The sequence below is a fragment of the Phyllostomus hastatus genome, unplaced genomic scaffold (genome assembly GCF_019186645.2).
Source record: "Phyllostomus hastatus isolate PE091 unplaced genomic scaffold, TTU_PhHast_1.1 phas_contig_58, whole genome shotgun sequence".
In the NCBI taxonomy this organism is placed as follows: Eukaryota; Metazoa; Chordata; class Mammalia; order Chiroptera; family Phyllostomidae; genus Phyllostomus; species Phyllostomus hastatus.
Genome location: NW_025333916.1, coordinates 15667028 through 15689549, shown reverse-complemented (window position 1 = coordinate 15689549; position 22522 = coordinate 15667028). Strand labels below are relative to the sequence as shown.

The 22522-nt window shown below is 40.4% G+C and overlaps 1 protein-coding gene across 1 annotated transcript in view; it reads left to right on the top strand.

The window, feature by feature from the left end:
* The first annotated feature begins 574 nt into the window (after positions 1-574).
* Positions 575-22522, top strand: part of LOC123824529 (V-type proton ATPase subunit S1-like protein) — a 30676-nt gene continuing 8728 nt past the window's right edge. The window contains exons 1-5 of the mRNA XM_045847725.1: positions 575-669; positions 6983-7023; positions 7278-7336; positions 9080-9315; positions 20458-20508. Of these exons, the coding sequence (XP_045703681.1) occupies positions 575-669; positions 6983-7023; positions 7278-7336; positions 9080-9315; positions 20458-20508 (482 nt within the window). The remainder of the gene's footprint in view (positions 670-6982; positions 7024-7277; positions 7337-9079; positions 9316-20457; positions 20509-22522) is intronic.

The window sequence follows — 22522 nt, the reverse complement described above, 5'->3', positions numbered from 1 at the left end:
GGAGCTGGGATTGCCCTCAGGGGCTGTCTGACTCTGACGGCAGTGTTCTTCACTATTTCATTTCATGCTTCTCAGCAGATGGGGAGTGATGAGTGCAGGAGGGAAGTGTGAACTAGGACACATAAGTAAAATTAGGTAAGTTTCAGGATTTTTATTCTTTTATTCACCTGAAAAATGTGTATAATAATGTATAGTTCTTGGGGTTTTTTTAGGGGAATTTAATTGCTTCCTACAAAATTATATGAAATTCTTATTGAGTTAAGAGTATCAAAACAATGCCAATTTCTAAAAAGAGCTTTTTGAAGCTTTTTCTAAAAATCTGCTTCCTAATAATCTTTCATTGAGATGAGTAATCAGACAACTTAAATAGACCCATTGGTTTCACTCTGTACTCCAAATTAAGCAGTAGCAGGCTCCTCCCTTTACCCTCCCCCACACAATACATCCTGGGAAAGCTGCCTTTCATTGGTTGAGTATGTTGTCAGTCACATGGTAGGAAAAGTACTATCTCTGCTCTGTTTGCATTTATGAATTAACAGATGTGCTTGGTTTGAAGAAACGGATTTATTTCTTGATGGGAAGAAAAATCTTGTTTAGTTTTTCACTTATTTTTTTATCTATGGGATTTTCACTAACTTTGGATCAAATATTTGCCAGGAAGAATGTAAGGTGAGTAATTGCATATCTTTTAATGTAACATATCTGTGAATTTAAGTGCAAGTGTGAAATTGGTGCTGCTATATATTTTAAAATATTGTTGCATAGATGCCTTTGTTTACAATACAAAATAAAATTAGATAATTCAGCAGCCACTAAAATCATTGAACTAGAGTTTATAAATAAGAGATAAAGACAAAATCTTTATTATAAGAGGGAAGAGTTATTTGTTCAAAATACCCAAGAGATATCTGTGTTATGTACCCAAGCACATATCTATGAGAAAATGATTCAAATCACTGTTCAGGTTTCTTTTATACTTACAAGCAAATTTTACTTCCACAGTTTTTCCTGCCATTATTATGTGAGAAGAGAGTAAGGAAAAATTTTAAGCCTCAGAAATTAAAAAAAAAATGTGTTAAATAATTTTAACTGGTAGGAGATGGTAATTGTGTAGAGTACACACTATTTAAAATTAACAAGCAAAATTTCTATTTCTGTTTTCTTTGTCCTTTTGGCTTCTTTTCATACTATTTAAGGGAGCACATAGAGATTTTTCTATATAAGGAATAATATTCAGAGCCTGAATAGCAATGAACTTATATCTCTTAGTTACTCACTATATGCCACTTAAATGAGTGCATCAGGGAATTTGGCATAAACACAAAGGACAGAGGCCAGCAGGATGATCTGCCAAACTTGTACTGCCAAACTTTAAGAATTAAAGAATTCTTAAGTCACCAGCTGATAAAAACTATAAGCACAAACATTTTAAAATTTGTTTTCCCTCATTGTTTCCAAATCAATTAGTATACTTCCCTTAGGTTCACTTTCTAATAATAAGTGACCTATATTCCTTAGCAGTGTTTCCTGACCTGGTTTACAGAGAAATGACTGATTTGTATATTGTTACACCAGTAAATGGACACCAAGAACTATAAAAATCCCATTTCTGTTTCTGAAGCAGGGTTAATGGGTTTTTAAATAATCGTAGCTTCAGAAAGAACCCTAGAAATCACATAAATCAATGATTGTATGAGTCTAATGACATGGCACATTATTTTATTATGAAGAAGGCAACAGCTGCTGTTTTGTGAATGTTCTTTCAAATTATGGATCTGAGATTAAAAATATTTTTCCACTCTATGTGGCATTTAAGGTTCTTAAGTCTCTAGGAAGGATGTTGTATTTTGTATATAACATGTGAGTGTACTATATGTTTCCTAAGCTAGGAAGAGTAAGGGTCCTCACTCTCCCTTGCATGTTCCTTCTTCAGTTTGTGTTTGTGCTTGCACAAAAAGGAAATCTTTTCCCCCTCACACAGGATCCTGTGTGATCTCTCATGTCCACTTTACTTTCAGAGTTTGTTCATTAATTTATTAGTTCATTCATAGATGAAACACGTATTTTTTAATACTTGGTGTTTTTAAATAGCTGGGAGCTTTGCTAGGCACTGGGTCTACAATGGTGAGCAAAACAGATATAGTCTCTGCCTTCAGGGAGCTTTAAATCTAGTAGGGGAGGTGCTCATTAATGAATGATATTATTACAAATAAACTGCAAAACATGCTGTGAAAGCAAAGTATGGGAGGCTATGAAAGCATATAACAGGGGGATCTGAAGTAGCCTGAGGAGTTAGGGACATTGGAAAGGTGATATTTAATGTGTGATCTGGAGGATAGGAAGGAAATAACTAGGAGGTAGGGGGGATAGGAGAATGGGGAACATTTCAGGTGGAGGGAGCTGTAGGTGCTAAGTTTCTATGTGGAAAGAGGGAGAAGGACGCATTTGGGGAACTGAACTAAAGCATGCTAGTGTAGCTGGAGCACAGAGCAGAAGTAAAATGAGTTGAGCACAGCGAGGAGGCTGAGGTCTTTCAGGGCCTTGTAGTCTGTGGTGGGAATGCGGTCTTCATCCCCCGCAGAACTGTGAAAGGGCTGCTCCCTCCACTTTCGTCATGGCATGCTCCGGAGATGCATGCTGGGACACCGGGTACCTCAGAACTATGGCACTGGCCGTGACAAGTCTAGAGCCCTTGATTACTTTTCAGATGTGACAGAGATCCCTTTTACTGGAAAGGGGTCTGAATACTTTGCCAAAGATGTAGGTTTAATTATTTTTAAGCTAGTGTTTCTCAGTTTATTCCCACAGGTAATTTTTTTGGTTCCTACTTTAGTTTAGAGATTATGTAATGATACAAAAAATGTGTGTATATATTTTGTCTTCAGTTGAGATAATGGCTTCCCATAAAACCTCATTAATTCAGGCTTGTGGGTACGGGTAAAGCCTATCTAAATCATAGTTTTTTAAAAAAGAAGTATAGCAGCATTATTGTGTGTTAATGACCATAGATTTATTGAAATGAAAATAAACCTACGATATCTGCTAAAAGCTTTGCATTAGTAAATGCATGGAAATTTTTAATTTAGGGAAGTAAAGTCTCAAGTCAAGCATGTCAATGATATGGTAGCTCATTCATTCATTCATTCATATACTTTTATTCAATAAACATTTATTAAACTCTTCTGCTAAATAGATATTTCCAAATGACTTGATAAATTTTTATCTTATTTAGGTAAAATATATCTCATACTTTTGTTTTTTACTCATTAAGATATTTTAAATATTTTATTTATTTCTTTTTAAAGACAAGGGAAGGGAAGGAGAAAGAGAGGAAAAAAAATCCATGTGCAGTTGCCCCTCACAAGGGACCTGGCCTGCAACCCAGGCTTTTGCCCTAACTGGGTATCAGACCAGTGACCTTTTGGTTCACAGACCCATGCTCAATCCACTGAGCCACACCAGCCAGGGCTATTCATTAAGATGTTTTAAACTTGAATACTTAACCATGGATCATGAAATATGATTTTTGAATTAAAGAAATTTAAAAAAATCTATTGTGTATAGTGATGTTAGAAAAGTTTGGGCTCCTTAAGATGTTTTTTCTGGGCATTAGTGCTTCTTTCAAATGTTCAGTTACTTTTTAACTTGCACTACAGAGTTGGGAGTTTAGGTAGATAGAGATCTTTGGCTCGAGTATATTTCTATTGTAGTTACATGATTACTTTGATCCGAGCCTTACTTTTGCTGCTCAGGAAATTAACTTGCTTAGTATTCCTAGAAATGATTGGGATCAGAGGACTGATTCATGCTAATCCTACTCACAAGAGACTTTGTATAAATTAGAATGCTAACAAATAAAATTTTAAAAGAAGGCATCTTTTTAAATAGAATAAATTAGAAAAATTTATCAAAGTAATGCATGTACATGGTTTTTAAAAGTTCAAATACTACCAAGACACATAATAAATTATAGAAAAAATGGCCCCCTGCTTAGTCACTTTTCTCTAGCAACAAACAACCCAAACATTTGTTTCTTGCATGTGCACATGTTGCGTGTTGACAGCTACAGGTGGGCTGGCATGGCCCTGCTTCAGTTCCATGTCCCATGTCTTCCCACTCCAAGACCCAGGCTGAAAGAGCCACCCCTATTTGGGTATGCTGTTATTAAGGCAGAAGGAAAAGGGCAAGAGGTGGCAGACATATGCAGACACAGGCAACTACTCTTAAAGTTGCTGCAGAACTGGTACACTCTTGCTTCCACTCGTATTCCATTGGCCCAACCAAGACATGTAGCCTAGTCTGATGCTGGAGCAGGAAATACTCTTCACCTGCAGGGAGGCGCTGAAAGCTGTCTGACCGAGGGCAGGGATATATACATCTCTGCGATTGTTTCCAGGGAGTTGGGAACAATCATAGCATCCCATACTGCCACAATGCTTAAATAGTATGTGTAGGTGATTTAAATATGTGTAGACAATTTCTCCATTTATGCATTTTAGACAGTGAGTAACTACTTTCTGTGTTTATGGACAAAGTTTCTGTCTTCTACACTGCCCTCAACTTTCCTTCATCCCCGTCACCCTCCAGTGTAGCTGCATTACTACTCTCAGTCAAATCTGTGCTTGCATCAATGTGACTATATACTGGCCCCTGACAAACCAGTTACTGTACAACAATTTTTCCTTTGTACAGCAATTATAGGATAGTAACTGGCTTGTCAGGGAGCAATATAGAATGGCTAAAATTAAACAGACTGACTACCAAATGTTACAAGAATATGGAGCCACATGAAAGCTCATACACTGAAGTTGATTGGGAAGTTTTATTTTTTTCAAGTGAATGTCTATTATATGGTAGCCATTCTACTTTTGAGTTAGAAAACATATTCCACATAAGCCCCTGTACCTGGCAGCTCTTACATCTTTATTTGTAATAGCCCCAGACTGGAAACATCATAAATTAAGTGTCCATCAGGGGATGCACATACAAACAAAATGTGGCCTACCCATAAAATGAAATACTTCTTAGTAATAAAAAAGAATGAAATGTTGATACATTTAACAACATTAATGAATTTCAGTCATTATGTTAAGACTGAAAGAAGCCAAGCTCTAAAGAATGTTATATGATTCTGTCTCTAATATTGGAAAATGCAAACTAAATGTAAAGTGGCAGAAAGCAAGTCTGTAGTTGCCTGGGCTGAGGGTGGAGGGAACATCTCTCCAGGGCAGAAGTGGGTGGGGAAACGTGTGGGATGTCTCTTCACTGTGGCGGGTGTCCTGGGTCTATGTGGATGCCCAAGTACATCTAATTGTACACATTGAATGGATCTGGTTTATTGTACTTGGACTGTGCCTCAATAAAGTTGGTAAAGTGAAAACATAATTTTATGCATTCATGAATGTATTAACAACAATTAATAGACATCATGGTTACCAACCAATTTGTCATCTTCAGAAATTCTCATTAGATAATAAAGATTATGTTACAAGCGAATGGTGCATTTACTTTGTAATTGGTCCCACATAATTAATTCTGAAGCACTTTACTGTGAAAAAGACTTAATAATTCTTTGGCTAAAATTATGTTTTGCATATAGCTCAGGTGATGTGGTATACATGTTTTTCTAATTGTAACAATATTATGAGTTTATATGCTGGCAATGCATGTAGGTGATGCACAGGAATTGCTAGGTATATGGTTTGATCTGCGTTCTCATACACTATAGTTACAACTTATGAAACGTTTAAAATATACAATAAAACAAAAAAATTTATGACATTTGTGATACAATTGGAGATTTAAACACTGGCAGGATATTTAATGTTAATTATTAATGCTTTCTAGATACAATTGGCTGCTATTTTAGAAGGTTCTTATCTTTTTAAATTTTTTTAAACAACTTTTTTAGACTTGATTTATTTATTTTTAGAAAGGGAAGGGAGGGAGAAAGAGAGAGAGAAACATCAATGTGCGGTTGCTGGGGGCTGTGGCCTGCAACCTAGGCATGTGCCCTGACTGGGAATTGAACCTGCGATGCTTTGGTTCGCAGCCCACGCTCAATCCACTGAGCTATGCCAGCCAGGGCTAGAAAGTTCTTATCTTTTAAAAATATATACTTAAATAAAATGATTTCTGATATTTTCTTCAAAATACTACCAAAGAGGGCAAGTGGGTGAATTCATAGGTGAAACAAGATTGGTTATGACTTGATAATTATTGGCACTGGAGGATGGGGACAGGTACTTGGGTGTGCGTGCCATATTTTTCTTTTTAAATTTGTGTATGTTTGCAATATTTCATAATACAAAGATGCATACATCTTATAACTTAACAATAGTACTCCTAGGAATGTATCCACAGGAACTTCTCAGGGGTATGAACAAATGATCCACAGTAGTGTTCAATGTAGTGTTGTTTATTAATTGTAAACATCTTAAATATTTAATAGGAATTTGGTAAAATGGTGCACTTGTATGATATAATACCATATAGAATTCAACATTATGTGAGAAAAATATGTAATAACATGGAAAATATTTGTGATATATTTATATATAAGTATATAAATATTTATAAAATTGCATTTTCCAAAAATGAATGTTTTTAACAATCTGTTTTTAAATTTTATAAAAAGGAAATCATATGGGGTCCATATTTAGAGTGAAAACAAGAAGGATATATATTATAATTTATCTCTTCATAATGTTCAAAGATACCTTGTTTGTGCAATTGAGTCTTTTTAATAAAAAGGGTTGAATATTTCCCTTTAATATGTTAACAGTACAATGTAGTACAAAATTTCTTATTTTTTCTTATATTTTGTTATGCTTTATTTCTTTGAAGAACATATAAAGAGTGGGCAGTTTTGGCAAGCTAAGGTTCTGCTCTTCTAACTGAAATGTACTTAAAACTTCATATAAAATCTCAAAATGTAGGTATTTGTTCAGCATCTTTTAATTTCAATTTTTTCTTGTTTCAGCTCTCAACCATCCTCAAACAAGGAAGGGGTTACAAAGAGTGGTAAGACCTATGACTGCCTTGTGATTGATTCCTTAGGTTGTGAGGAAGTGTCTTGTCCGTGATGGCCTTCCCTGCACACTGGTGCTGGCACCGGGGGTCTCTCGTGTGAAACTCTTTTAAACTAGTGTATTCTAAATGGTGAGCAAAGGAGGCTCACGCCTGGTATGTTTCACAGTGCTGAGCATTTTACTGTCACTGAATTACATGAATAAATCACTAATAACATTTAACCTCTGTACCCATTTGTTTGACAGATCCACTGAGTCATGGAAATATGGAGCCAATCCAGAATTTCACAAAACCAATCACACAGGTATAGCTGTGTTAGGAAACTAGATTATAGCTTATACATTTTAAACACATTTTAATCAGGTCAGAGCCACTTTGAAAATGTAAGTAATCCTATTAATAAATAAAATTCTTGTTTGAATGTTGGGGAAGTATATTATAGTAATATAATAGTTAGGTTTCTCTTTTCTTATATATTTTCATTGCAATATTTAGTGTGACTTTTGCTGCTTTCCAGACAGGATCACTATAGCATCGTTTCATCTTTGGTTACAGGCAAGCTTGGGTTGGCGCTGCCTGTTAATTCTCTTTTATTTGTACTTACCCTGGAGTAATTGGTATGGAATGGTTGATCTAGATAAGTGGATCTTCTTTGACATATAGACCTGCCTTTGTGACCTCCAAATTCAGGCGCTAAAGTGCATTATCTTAGGCTTCTTAGAAATCAGCAAAGGTTTCATAAGAAGTAGAATGATGTGAGAAACTAGTTTGCTAGTTCACGAGCATTAAATGACCTAGAGCTGGCACTGTCCGTGACGGTAGCCACTAGCCACATGTGACATTTAAACTTAAATTCGAATGAAATAATGCTAAGTGAAATAGAACAATTAAGCACCTTAGTTGCACTGGCCACATCTCCAGTGTGTCTCGGCCACAGCAGCCACCGGGCGGTGCAGACACAGAACATACCCAATATTGCAGGTTGTTCTGCTGGATGCAATGGTCTGGAGAACTGTGCTTGCTTTCTAAAAACCTCTTGTTTTCTTTAGCTTATTAACTTCTTTATTTAAAGTCCTGTGTTATCTGGGTTCTTATGATGTCATTTTCTGATGAGAGTACTGCCATTAGTATCATATGGCATGGTGAATTTTTTAAAGTTTTAGGTTTACAGAAAATTGACAAAAAGTACAGAAGGTTCCCATATTCCTCCTCAATTCCTCTCCTCTCCAATTTCTCCTATATTTAACAGTTTTCATTAGTGTGGTTCTTTTGTTAAAACTGATAAGCCAATATTGATAAATCATTTATTTTTATTCTTATTTTTTTATTTTTTAAAGATTTTATTTATTTTATTATTTTTTAGAGAGGGAAGGGAGAGGGAGAGAGAGAGCAGAGAGAGAGAGAGAGAGAGAGAGAGAGAGAGAAACATCAATGTGCGGTTGCTGGGGGTTATGGCCTGCAACCCAGGAATGTACCCTGGCTGGGAATCGAACCTGGGACACTTTGGTTCCCAGCCCGTGCTCAATCCACTGAGCTACGCCAGCCAGGGCTGATAAATCATTATTAAAGTCCACAGTCTACATTAAAATTCACTCTTTGTGTGGGACAACCTAAGGGCCTTAACAAGTGTATGATGCCGTCTGTTCAGCATTACAGCACCCTCCAGAGTGACAGTCGCAAGGCCCGAAGACCTGTTCATCCCCGCGTTCTCCCCCAGCACAGTGACTTTCTAAAGTCTATGTTGATAATGTTATTTGCAAAGTTTTTATTTTTTAAATTTAATCTTTTCCATTTTTGGTGATTTGTGGACCTCGGCTTATGCACCTTTCAGGTATACCTATTACGTTGTTATGGTCTGGTTCACTCCTCTCCTTGCCCCACAATAGCGTGAACTTCAGAGCTAGAGAGGTTAGGGTTTCAGCAGACTGTGAATTAGCTCTTTGACTTCCGAAATGCCTGTTGTACCATGGAAACAAATTGTGCGTGCTCTCTTTCTCCTCCGCGCGCGCGCTCTCTCTCTCTCTCTCTCTCTCTCTCTTTTCATTAGGCCCTGAACTACAATCTGAGCAGACAAGCGCATTTAGAAAAAGAACCTTGGAACGCATTCAGCCATGATAGTCCAGCTAATGTCTCCAAGGATGGAATTCCCTGCATTCTCTTTTGGGCCAAAAGAATAACAATTAAGTTTAAGAACCAGACCTGGCTGGACGTTACAGAGGAAGCTTTCGGCCAGAAGGCAACAGTGGATGCTAGCAACTCAAACTGCAGTGAAGACAGTGCCAAGTAAGACCATTGCACTAGACGAAGCTCTTAGAGTGAATGCAGTCTGTTAACTGGGTGGTCCAGTTTTCTGTCATTTCAGGAAAAAGAAGTAGGTTCCTTTGTACACGACCCTGACATACATTCGTGGGGTAATGTTGAATGTCTATGATGGAAGACCAAGTTAGAAATTTTAAAAATTTTGTTATTATTTTCTCAGCAATTTTCTTCTGAACCCTTTGGCTGATTGTTATAATACCTTGTGGGAAATCAGGGACCTGAAAATGAAGGTTCTAAAACTCATTCTGAAAAAGAGAAACAGATTCTAGGCCTGGTGTCAGCTCCAAATATGAGGTGTCAAACTAGTTTGGTCTCATCAGAGAAGAAATTTTCTATCACAGAGCAGAGCCATACTTATGCTAGTGGGGGAAACAGAGGAAGCTGACTCTAGTCAGGGCAGAGGTTTGATTCCTGGGAGTGTTCTGAAGTTGTGGGACTTTGTTTGCAAATACGCAGATACCTTTGAATGTCCTAATGTCAGAGAATTCTTCAGGACATTTCAAAATGATTGGAATAATTAGGTTTGATTGGGATGAACAGATTAAACAAACATCCTTTTTGAAGAGGAAATCCATTGCCAGGGCCTTTCTCTGCTTTTCAGTCATCCTAGCAAATTTTTTTTTCTTGTGTTTGTTTTGGTCCAAGGGGAGGAAGTCTGGCATGTCTCACTTACTTTATGTAAATCTCTTTGCTTTCAGTATCTTCTGGTATAATGGAGGCTTTAAGAAGACTCTGTTCTGGCCCGGTTTATATGAGCAGAATGCTTTGTATAAACCATAACAGAGTGTGTGTGTGTGTGTGTGTGTGTGTGTGTGTATTCTTTCTATTTTTATCTACTTTGGCTGGAAAGATTTCCTTTATTCCTGAAATTCTCACTGAAAAATTCTTGATGTTGGGCAAAGTAGCTTATATTAATGTAGACTTACAACTTATATTACAAGTCTTAGTAAGCATCTTGTCATTCAGAATAACTATCTCTTATTAGGGAACTAGGGAATTATGAGCATAAACATCCAGAGTCTTCCCAGATTTGTTTGTTCGGTTACAGCCTGACTGTCATAGAGGCTCCAGCCCTGCTGAGAGTTTAGGACGTTTCCCTCAGGCTCTCATGATTCCCTACAGGGCTCTTTATCTGCAGTCAGCTGCTCGGAGAGAGGCTGATTGCCTAGGGATCATCTTGCCTGTGCACGGCTGACTGACTCTCCTTGATTCCATTCATCCTGACCTCAGGGTATTTGTGGGGAAGAATGGGCACCACAGCTCTCAGCTGGGCTTTAAAACCATCACTGGGAACCCAGAGGCAGAAAGAATGAAAACTTGGCTTCCAGGCCCACATCTGCCTGTGAGCTCTGTGACTTTAAGAAGCAGAGCCACCACAGGATCATCACTTGTGAGATGGGAATGATGGCATCTATTAAATGTAACAAAGAGGCTCTGAGTGCTGACCATGGACCAGGTACCATGCAAGGACTTCACAGGCACTATGTCTGTTATTCCGCACAATTCTACTGCGAATAAGGCCCTGAGTCACGGGTACTATTATTATCCATGTTCCAGGTGAGAAAGTCAAGGTGCGTAGAGGTTGGAAAACTTGCTAAGATTATACATCTTGTATGGTAGTAGAGCTGGGGTCTAAAACATCTTTAACAGTGACATTTCACCTCCTCTCTCTCAGCCCTATCTCATAGGATTGTGAAAATCAGATAAGGAAATGTATGCATGAGAACTCTGAAAACTTGTCAAGTGCTATTCAAACTATATATTAGAATGTTAGGAATACCTTCCTAACATGCTGATGATAACTAGAGTAAAATAGTGTCTAGTTATCTGGTGGAGAGGCCTAGAGAAGTTTTGGTTTTCACAATGCACACATTAATGAGTGGGTGGGACCAGACTTTCTCTCCTTGGTCATCACCCTAGAATTCTGATAGGGGAACTGAAGAGTTAAAGATTTTAGCAGTAGTTACAGTTGATAGGCTTAAGTGATTAATGCATGTAGACAGCTGTTATTCCAAGAACTGAAATATGTGACCTAGTAACTGCAGGAGGCTAACAAGCAATTCAACTTTTGTGTCCAGGGGGTCAGCAAGTGGTCTGACAGGGATGGTGTCTGAGCCGTTGTGTACCAGGGAGGGAATGCCCTTGATGCAGATAAAGAATTGTTGATCATCAGGTAAAGCAATATGAGGAAAATCACCACTGCAGTTCTTATTTGATTAACCTTTGTTCCAAGCCCCTTACTGACCCTTTTCTTCTAGCTTGAGATGAGATGTTAAAGCGGTTTTTGAGGGTACATTACCTGATGTCCTCTCAGATTGCCAGCATCTGAATAAAGTGCCCATAAAGATTCAATCCTTGTGTCTACTGGTTCTGGTAGTGACAGGCAGCATGAATTCCCAACTTTTCTGATTTCATTTCTACTCAGGGCAGTAACTGAATGTAGCGACAATTATACTTTCTGGAGCCCTGCTCGGGCGAGTGCACAGGCATCCCGGAGAGGGGTGCCTCTCAACCAGGGGGCTGAGCGGGAGGCTTCCCAGGACGGGAGATGGTCAAGGAGCTGCTGCTGAGACTGAATGTCCTGATTCCTGAGAATGGTACAGATATGTGAGATGCCTTTGCTGTGCTGGCTAGGAATCTGATGTTCTTAAGAACCAGAAAGGGAGCTGCTAAAAAAAGAAACCTAAGCAAAGACAAACTATGTAAGGTCAAAAGCACAGGTTAAAAAAAGATGACCGTGTTTTAGTGCTCGGGAACAATGGTCAGGGAAAGGCAAATGGCTGGCAGGCAGATTTCTATGGAAGCCTCGTTAAATAGTCAAAGCCCTACAAACAAGCATAATCTTAGCCTCTGTTTGTATTTTGGATGTAGGCAATTATAGTCCGAAGGATTCAGAATCCATTTTAAATGTGGGCAGGTAGGGAGTTTGGAAAAGTTATAAGGAGCTTCTTTTTTAGTGACTCGCTAGGTTGTATTTCTCTTTTTGTTTCCAGGTTGTAGTGCAGTGTCTGACACTTAAAAGATTCTCACTGAACGATGGTTGAATTTGCTTTGTTCTTTACTGTGCAGTGGAGCGTGTTAACAGCTTTCACTGAAGCTGGGACTGCCAGAGAAAACTCTGGAGTGTCAGAGCATGGAGGCTGTGGAGCTATTCTGTCAGGAGAGGGGGACAGAGATTAGGGTGGTCTCCTCATGGCTTCATTTAAGGTTTAGTTTGTTAGCTCTGGAGCCAGTTTATGGTAGCTAAGCTATTCTAATTATGGAGAGATGAAGAGACAAGGAATCCAGCCCCCATCTGGAAGGAGAAAAGAAGGGTAGAGAGCCCAGTGTCCTGGGGTCATAACCTGAGGGCTCGGGGCCCTGGGTATCAGAACAGACATCTCCATTATGACGAATCCTTCCAGGGGGTGAGAGTGTTTGTCCCTATCTTCCTTCGACCAATGAGAAGGAGCTTACTAATTGGTAGATCTTGGAAAAGTGTGCTGGCAGCCCCAGAGGGGAACAGTTTTATGAAATTGTAAAGGCATCCCCTCTCAGACACTGGGTTTCCAGAATAGTTAGCCTGACAGTGTAACCCAACCCTGGCTGGCTGGAGGGTTTTCAGAATAGTTCACTTTACTGTGTAACCTGAACATTTCAGGCTGAAGAAACCTTGTTTCAGAGGACCCTGGTGCGTCTCTGTCTCTGTTCTCAAGGGAAACCTCCTTTCCCTTTCCCTTACTCTTTCCATGGGGGAGATTTCAAAGGGAACTTCCATGCCCTCTGCTTGTGCTCCTTCCTTTTGTTGGTGGTAGGTGTTTACATTATTAGCCCTGACTGACCGCTAGACCCCCTGGTTGGTATATGAGACATTGAGCATGATGACTAGCTCATCAGTATAAACCCTAGCAACTCCTGTTATATGTTGCTTTTTATTTATTGTGTAGCCGTGGGAGAGAACTATTTGTACATCATTCCAAGTTAGGTCATAAATCAGTGGTTACAATTAATTAAGGATTTTGTTTTCTGTAATAACATTTGAATCAATTAATTTGTTTTCCACTGTCTAATTGTACCTGGGGTTTCTGTTGGGTAATAACAATTGGCTTTGGAAAATCAAAGGGAGCTCTTGGCTTTTTCATCTGTTGTTAAAATTATCTTTGCCATTTATCTATGTGCCTTTCCTCTTCTTAGTTATTCCTAGTTTTCCTTGTTTCCACTTCCCTTCTTGAGTTTTCTACTCCAATGTCCTTTCTTTCTGTATGTCTCTTCCTTTGTCCTTTCTCACCTTTTTTTACCTCCTCAATTCCTTCTCTTTTGCTTCTTTGCTCTACACAATCGTCTTTCGACTTGCACGGACCCTCTTCAATGCATGCAATCCTCCTGCAACATTCCTAGTCCCTTTTAACTCATATAGAAATCACTAACCCAGTTTCAGTTTTATAATTTATTTTTTATTACCAAAACCATTTTTTTCTGCCAACTTGATTAGGATTTTCAATTTTTAGTGATAACCAAAAGTAATTAATTAGCATTCTTTAGATTAATCAATTTATGATACCTTTCAGAAGCAGTTCTTTACCCTGTTGGCAGATACACACAGTGCTCAAAAGTGAGCTGTTTTATCGTCTCGTTACCTTGACAACTGCAATGAGGCTGGAGAAGAGGGAGAGGACATATCAGTCTCCGGCAACCTTCAGCCTCTTTTTTTTTAAAGATTTTATGTATTTCTTTTTTTAGAGAAGGGGAGGGAAGGAGAAAGAAAGGGAGAGAAACAATGCGTGGTTGCCTTTTTCATGCCCCGCTACTGGGGACCTGGCCCACGACCCAGGCACTCGCTTTAGCCTGGGAATTGAGCCGGTGACCCTTTGATTTGCAGGTTGGCACTCAACTACTGAGACACACCAGCCAGGGCTGCTTCAGTTTTAAAAGTACTGTTTTTTTTCTTTTACATTGAGGGGTAGGCAGTTATTGCTTCTGTGGACTGTGAAGCAAAGAAAAGACTTAGGGAGGAGGAAGTAAAAAGAGAGAGCCTAGGTGGGCTGCTTTGGCTCCCTAGTAAAGTTAGTGGGAAGGAGTGAGCCAAGGCGGGGCTGCCCTGGTGCGCCTGGAAGTCGGAGGAAAAGGGGGCCCTGGAGACAGAATCCGGGGCAAGCCTGGGTCAAGCTGTCCCTTCCCACTCCTTCCCTGGCTGTATGTCTCCTTGGCATCCTAGAATTTAGGAGTAAATAAAAGGTTTGTGCCCAAAAAGGGCCATGACTATTTCTCAGAGAGGGAGAGAGCAAGATGCTCGCCTGTCAAATACAACACTGCCTCTCAGGGGAAAGATATCGATAAAGTTGCCAGAAGCCTCCTGGGGCAGAGAGGTGCAGAAAACTTACAGCAGAACGATGATTTATCCTTATTCTTCCCCCTGCCATGTTTTAGAGACAGAAAAGACTAGGTAGGGACATGTGTGTGGGTCAACTGTGCTGCTTGTGAGCGGGGCTCCCCAAGGCTCTCCATTACACCTTTGGTCACCGCCCCCCCCCCACTCTCTTACGTGCCTTGGTTTCTCCCCTGGTCGTCCAAAACAGCCAGGGGGGCTCAGAGTGCTGGGTGACCAACCCTTAATTTGCACATCCTTGGATGAGCCAAAGTTATGTTACAATGATGGGAGTTCCCTATGAGAACCCTACACGTCTTAGGGATTAAACCCCAGATACCTCCACAAGGCCCCCACTCACGTAGGGGTGCCTGAGAACTCAGACCAGAGAGAGGATGTTCCTCCTCAGTGCTCAGAGCCCAGGCAAACCTGAGCACTCATTTTAGATCTTATCCCTGTTTCTGCTTCCAAACACAGCCCCAGTGTGTGTGAATAACCCCTTCTCCTACCACTGCATCTCCCTGTTAACCCTGAAGGTGAAACAGGCAGCACAACGTGGCTGGTAGGACTGTACGCACCGTGCTTTGGGCAGTGGAAGACAAGGGTGGGATCTGAGTCAGGTACCAAAAGAGATTACGGGGATACCCGAGTCAGGGGCTCCCCCTCCTCAGTTCTTGCCTTGCTGAACTGAGATAAGATAAGAATCCAGGCAAGAGACAAACACATACACGTATAGTGGAATGAGAGAGCAAGTTTATTTATGAAAACACACAAGCACAGAGCTGTAAGTAGGCACCCGGCTAATCTGAATGCCACCTGTATAGAGGAAATAAATTTGTTAGTAAGTTTGTTAGTAAACTGTTCTATACCTTTGAGCACCTGGCCATCAGTGGGCACTCAGCTATAATCTGAGTGTGCTGACCCTTGACATTCACGGGTTAGCGTTGTACGCTTTAGTCAGTTTCTAGGTTCTCCCTTCCCCTCTCACTTCCAGATCTTGGGACAGTTACAGAGGCTTTCTTTCCTGGCTGGTGGGGACGATACACAGACTTTCAAGGGCTCCCCTCCTCCGGTGCTATCATAGTTTTGCTTGTGATGTTTGGAATGATGGGCAATCTTGTCAGACCAGGCTCAGGCCTGCCGAGTTGGTTGGTGAGACAGGTCTCCCTCTTGTTTGCAGCCTCCTGTGTTAAGTTCTTTGTTCAATTGCAATGGTCCGGGCCCTGCTTTCTTTCCCCTCTGGCTGCTCATTGCTAGCTGTCACACAACAGAACTAGGGAAATTTCTGTTAGAATGAGTGACCACTCAAATTTATGAAGTGCATTCAAGATATGCATTTTAGTTCTTTAAAGTATTTGCAGTAATTTGTAACAGACTATCAAAATACTGCTGAAAACTTGCTTTACTGAGTAAATCAGCTTCTAGTGTGTTTGTTAATGAGCATATCTAAGGTGGCTAAGCTTATGATGTTAGAAAATAAAAATTTTTCTCTTAGCAATCTTATTTATAGTTTATTTTAGATATCCCTTTCTTTTTTCCATAGATGGCATTAAAATAAACCAACTCAACCACTGACATTTGTATTTCCTAGTAAGTAGAACCAAATGAATGAGATTATAAATGCATGGTATTTTTTAAATATTTTATTCATTTATTTTTTTTTTAGAGAGGGAAGGGAGAGAGAAAGAGAGAGAGAGAGAAACATCAATATGTGGTTGCTGGGGGTCATGACTCGCAACCCAGGCATGTGCCCTGACTGGGAATCAAACCTGCGACACTTTGGTTCGCAGCCCGCGCTCAATCCACTGAGCTACGCCAGTCAGGGCGATGCATGGTATTTTTAAAACTTATAACTAGGTACTTTTGCTTTTTTGGTTTCATAACATATTGAGATGCAATAACTTCTATATGTTATAATGTCACGTGCCATTGTCATCTGTTGTACATTTACATTTTTAACATTTTCCCCTTTAATTATTTATTTAGTTTATCATTCCTATTTTAACCTATTGAAATGTGAGTGAAATGCCCAAACAGCATTTTGAGTGTACAGTTTAATCAGCTCTGACACATGTATCCCCCTATGAAACCCTCACCACAGTCCACGCAGCAACCACTTCCGTCACCCTCAAGGTTTCCTGGGCTCCTTGGGAAGCCATCGCTGATCCACCCCCCCGCCCCCCCACCAACCCGCCACCTCCCCAGGCAGCCCCTGAACTGCTGTCTGTCATCCTAGGTCAGTTTGTGCTTCCTCCAATTTTATATAAATGTGATCATATAGCGTGCATGCTTTTATAGTTTGGTTTCTTTCACTTTAGCATAATGATTTTAATACTCTTCCGTGTTATTGCACTTATTAAGGGCAGGTTCCTTTTTATTGCTGAGTAATAAATACACCATTATATGCATATATCACAACTTCTTGAGACCATCGACCTCTTGATGGAAATTTGTTTTTTTTCTGAACTTTTTGGAAAACTTTCCAAATAAACTGGCAGTAAACAGTCATGTATGTCTTTGTAGGAACACATATTTCATTTCTCTTAGATAAATACCTAGGAGTGGAATGGCTGGAACATATCGTAGATATATGTTTAATATTTTAAGAAACTGCCAACTTTTTAAAAGTACTTATACCATTTCCCTTTCCACCATCATCTTATGAGAGTTCCTGTTGTTTCACATCCTCACCAACATTGGTGTGGTCACAGTGGACTGTAGAGAAAATGTTTTTGTTTCCACATGGTTAGTAATTTCTGAATACTGTTCATTGAGACCTGGGTTAAAAGATAAGCCTCATGGTTCAGTAAGAGATTCTTTTTCAGAGGAAAATGTTTAGTCGTCAGATAGTAATGAGCTCAGGACTGGGGAGGCATCCCAGGATTTGGAAACCTGGAGAGGCCTCTCATCACCCCCTTGGAGACACGTGTTCACTTACCATGGTGTTAGACTGGCAGCCATCTGTCTCTATTACGGGGAGCTATTGGCTCCCACACAAAGGCTAGTGAAACTCATCTGCTTACATTCTGATGTAGGTACCCAGGTATGTACCCTTTTTCTTTCCCAGGAAAGTTTTTTTATTTAATCTTTATTGTATTTTTTTCCATTACCACTTAGTCCCCTTATACCCACCTCCCCCAGCAATCAACACCCTGTTGTCCATGTCCATGAGTCCTTTTTCCTTTTTGCTCAGTCCCTCCACTCCCCAACCCCCGCCCCTCATGAGCTATCCTCATGCTCTGCACCTATAAGTCTAGAGGACTGTCAGAGTATGTTAATAAAGTTGGGGACAGTGAAACAAGGAAGGGCTTAGGATAGAAGAAGCAACAGGAGAGAGCCTACACTGGGCTGCTTTGACTCATCGGGAAGTCAGATAAAAGGGGCTCTTGGAGACAGGTTCAGGGGTTAGCTGGGCTGAGCTGCAGTTGCCCATTGTGCCCCTGGTTCCAGGGCTATGTTGGGGACCTTTAGGGTATAGGAGGGGCAACCCTGAGAGAGAAGAAAGGCATGGGCGTGCCCTGGGAGGGAGAGAGCACCCTGGGACCTTGTGCAAATGGAGTTCAGGGGAAGTCTTAGGGGATGGTCTTAATACAGTATTCTTCAGCTTTATGCTGATACACCCAAATGGGATTTATTTCCCCTACTCCGTCCATCCCTGGGTGTGGTTGGCACAAATGGCACTAATTGGATTTTTGTTATCTGTCTCCCTGAGGAGAGTGATTTAAGCAATTTACCCTCTGATACGGGAGAAGAAGTGTAAATGATTTACTCTCCAGTGCCCTTGGTTAGGGAAGACAGAATTTTGCAATTTACTAGATGGCAGTAAACTGGCCGTTTAACTATCTGTCTCAGTTTTTCTGTTTCCTGTTTTGTCCTGGATTACTAGCCTATTGTAATAATTCTGGTGTCCCTCACATGTGTCACAAACTGCAGCAGGTGCGGGGGTGACATCTGGCTCCCAACACGTTCTCAGGGGGAGGAACAAGGTTAAAAGGGAACCTAAGTGCTTATTCCTATGGATAGGGAATAATTTGTCTCTGCTCCAGAAAATCTCAAGTGAACTTTCAGGAAATTGTGAATAAATATAGATATTGACATAGAGATCAGTAGTGATCAGATCTCTGGGGAGGATCTGTAAGGGAGGGGCTGTAGGAGGAGGTTGCCCGAGGCAATGGTAAGCAGTCTAGGACAGGACTGGCTGAGAAGCTGAACGACTCTAGAGTGCTTGGAAGTATGAGCACAAGATTTAAAATGAGAGGAGGGCAGAGACTGGCTCTCAGGCCCTTTTCCTCAAGGATGCTTGGATGATTGAGCTGCAGCTGCCTGCATTTCCCAAAGGACGGTGTTTTGCATGGGAGAAGAAACTCCAGGTGCAGTCTGGGCTCACGCTGGCCTGGCAGAGGGTGGCAGGGTTGTTCTTCTTCGAGAGTTCTAGAGGCGAAGAAGGGTTCTGAGGCAGAAGCCTGCCATTCTCCCTAAACTGTGTAGCTGTTTTATCTTACGTTGTTTTGTTTGTAGACTAATCCTTAGAAGTAAGATAATTAAAAACTAATGCGGGGGACATAGGGGAACTCAGGAGTTAAAGATTTTAGCCTTAATTAATAGGCTTAAGTGGCTAACACGAATGGAAAGCTGTTATTCCAAAATTGTGTAGCTTTTGAATAACTCCTTTCCCTTATCACCAAAACACTGCCTCTGGAATTTTTCCTACAGGGTGGCTGTAGGCAGGAGGACCCCACTTGCTGTTTAGTGACAATATTAAAAAACTTAAGTGTAGATATTTTTTTAAAAGTTTGAGCCGTGCTCATTTCTGCACCAGGGGCATCGTACAGTGGTTTCACTTTGTATTTTCCTGATGACTGACGACACTGAGCATCTTCTCCTGTGCTCACTGGCCGTGAGTATATCTTCTTTGTGAAGTGCCTGTCTCTCGATCATTTTTAAGTTTGGTTTTTGTTGACATAAGAAATGTCTGAACTTTCTGGAGATTTTTTTTATAAGAGTTTATTTGAGCCAAGCTGATGACGTGTGCTGGAGAGTAAGGTCCCAAATGCTTTGGAGAATATCAGTTTTTCAGCTTCTTCCACGCATTTGAAATTAAGGCTGGATGGTAAGGAAGGTTGCACGGAGGTGGGGAATGCAAAGCAGTGATTGAATTACAGGATAGTTAGTAAGATTATGGGCTTTTTTGAGGGCGGTTACACTTATTTCAAAGTTGTGTTAACTTAGATGCACAGGAACAATGGGCAAGGCTTACTTAAGACCAAGATAAGCCTCTTAATAACAAGGTATATGCCTGGGGCCTGACTACCTGCCATGACCTGCCCAGTTAGGAATTCATGATCAGATCACCCTGTGAGGTTACTTTCCAGGGAACCCCTTCTTTTGGTGCACAGGTTGTCTTCTTATTATTGAATTGTTAATGCTACTTGTTATATTCCAGACACAAATTCTCTATGTGTATGTGTTGTGAATATTTTCTCCCATTTAATGGTTTGCCTTTTTTGTGTTCTTAATGGTGTCTTTTGAAGAGCAAAGTTTTTGAATTTAATAAAGTGCAATTTATTGATTTTTTTATGGTTCATACTTTTGTGATTTTTAAAGAAATCATTGCAAAAATGTCTTTTTATGTTTCTTCACTAAGTTTTTTAGTTTTAGTTGTTACATGTAGGTCCATGATTCATTTTAAAGTAATTATTGAGTGTAGTGTGAAGTAAGGGTTATTCCCACTTTGATGGACTGTGTTGTTTCTGTGTTCTTAGATTGTCTCTGAAATTCGACGATGCTGAAAATCCCAAAGGTCTTGATATAAGGTAGGTATGGAGACCACTTTGGGGTTCCATAGGCTCAGCACTTCATATTAGCTCCACACACAGTGTTTATTCATTCAACACGTCAGCACCGAGGGCCTGCTGCGTGCTAAGCAGCGACATGCGAAATGTCACATGTACCTAATTACCCTGAAAAGTAGTGGTGTCATGTGATGGGATCTTATAGTAATACTTTCCTTAGTTTTTACCAAAGCATCTGTAGTTTCCTCACTGAGGGACCTAGAGAACACATGAGTACATGAATGTGAGAATGTGTTACTCTTTTCCTCTGAGCAAAGGATAAAACATATTGAAAGCTCCAAGGGCTGAGGCTCTGGGTTGAAGTTATGTTCTGTATAGCCCCTTTCGATGAACCACACGTCCTTCAGCAATAACGAGAAAGTGTCTGTTAGCTGAAACCCCTAGTGGACGGTTGACACGGGCCTACATTTTTCTGTGTTCATGTGTGGACGTGCGCATCCGCCAGAAGTGGTTTATCCAAGCAGTTAGGAGCTGCTCTAAGGAAGGGTGCAGGGTGGCAATTTTAATTAATTACATATTTTTCTTATAAAAATCTGTTTCCATTGCCATAAGATCCACCTCTTAGTGGAGACAGCAGCTGTGTCTTTCACATTACATGAAAACCTGCAGAATGTTTATGGGCAGCCTCTCCTAAGCTGCGATCTGTGACCTGCGTCCACTCTCTGCAAGTGTTTAGAAGATTGCCCCGAAGAGGCATTCTGTGGTCAGACACACTTGAGAAAGACTGCACACCACATGCTCCTCTTGGAGATTCGTAGGGTCGATGTGTATATTAAGGTTTCTGTGAAGACAAGCTCTGTAGGAAGGTTGTTGTGCTTGGTACCTTGGTTAACCCAGTGTTTACCATGTCTAACCTTGGAAAGCTCTCTCCACAGAACACTTGCCTACATACAATGGAACATCAGTGTTTCACTGCTAATCATGGAGGAAATGCATGCCTTCACCTTTCAGAGAAACCCTGTAAGAAAAATAGAATCCCACAATAAACACATGTGTGTGTATCTGTTTGATATAGAAATGAATATTTTTTATTCAAATCATACATTTTTACCAAAAGGAAAAGAGCTTATGATTATTTTTTCTGGTGATAAAGGTGTGCACAGACACTGTCAGTACCTATATATCCCCTCGGGCATTTCCACTGGAGAGCACAGCAGTCCACTCCCTCAACTTTCAATTGCCAGTCTTTCTTTGCCTGAAAGTTTTCTCTGGCCAGCCGGACCCACTGCCTCCCATCGCTACCCCAGAAGCCCAGAGCCGCTGACCCACAGAGGTCCAGAAACGCCCCGGCTCCCTCACCCTCTGTGAGGCGACTCAGAGGCTCGTCTTCTGCTGTGGCTCCCAGCATTCCCCATGCGCATCAGGTCCCATCTGCCCAGAGTGGAAACTTGCTTAATAATGTGTCCTTTTTGGCCACCTAACATTCTTTTGTTATTTATCTTCTCTCCACTCTACATATTTTGAATAATTAAATTACCAAATTTGGGATCACATTCCAAAAATACTCCCTGTATTTGTATATTCTTGTCTCAGGGTCTGCGTCTGTAGGAGCCTAAACTAAGATACGGTAATACGTGTCCATTGGTAACAGAAAAATTCAGAAAATATTGAGCTATCATCAAAAGAAGAAAATGAAAATCACCCATAATTCAACCACCATTTGTAATCACTATTAACATTTTGATCTCTGTCTTTCCAGGATTTTTTTCTGTGCAGTCACACTTTTTCTTTAAAGGATGAAAATGATCATGGCATATGCACACTATAACATGTTTATGGCTGGAGAGCATTCAATTCTAAAATGCCTGAGAACTAGGGCTCTGGTCTCCAGATTGCATTCAAAGCTCGGCTCTAATACTTGCCCTGTGGGTGAACTCGCGCAAGTTATATATTTAACCCCTCTGTGTCTTACATTCCTCATTTGTAAAATGAGGATAATATTATCTATCTTCTGCATTGTAGTGGAGGTTAAAGA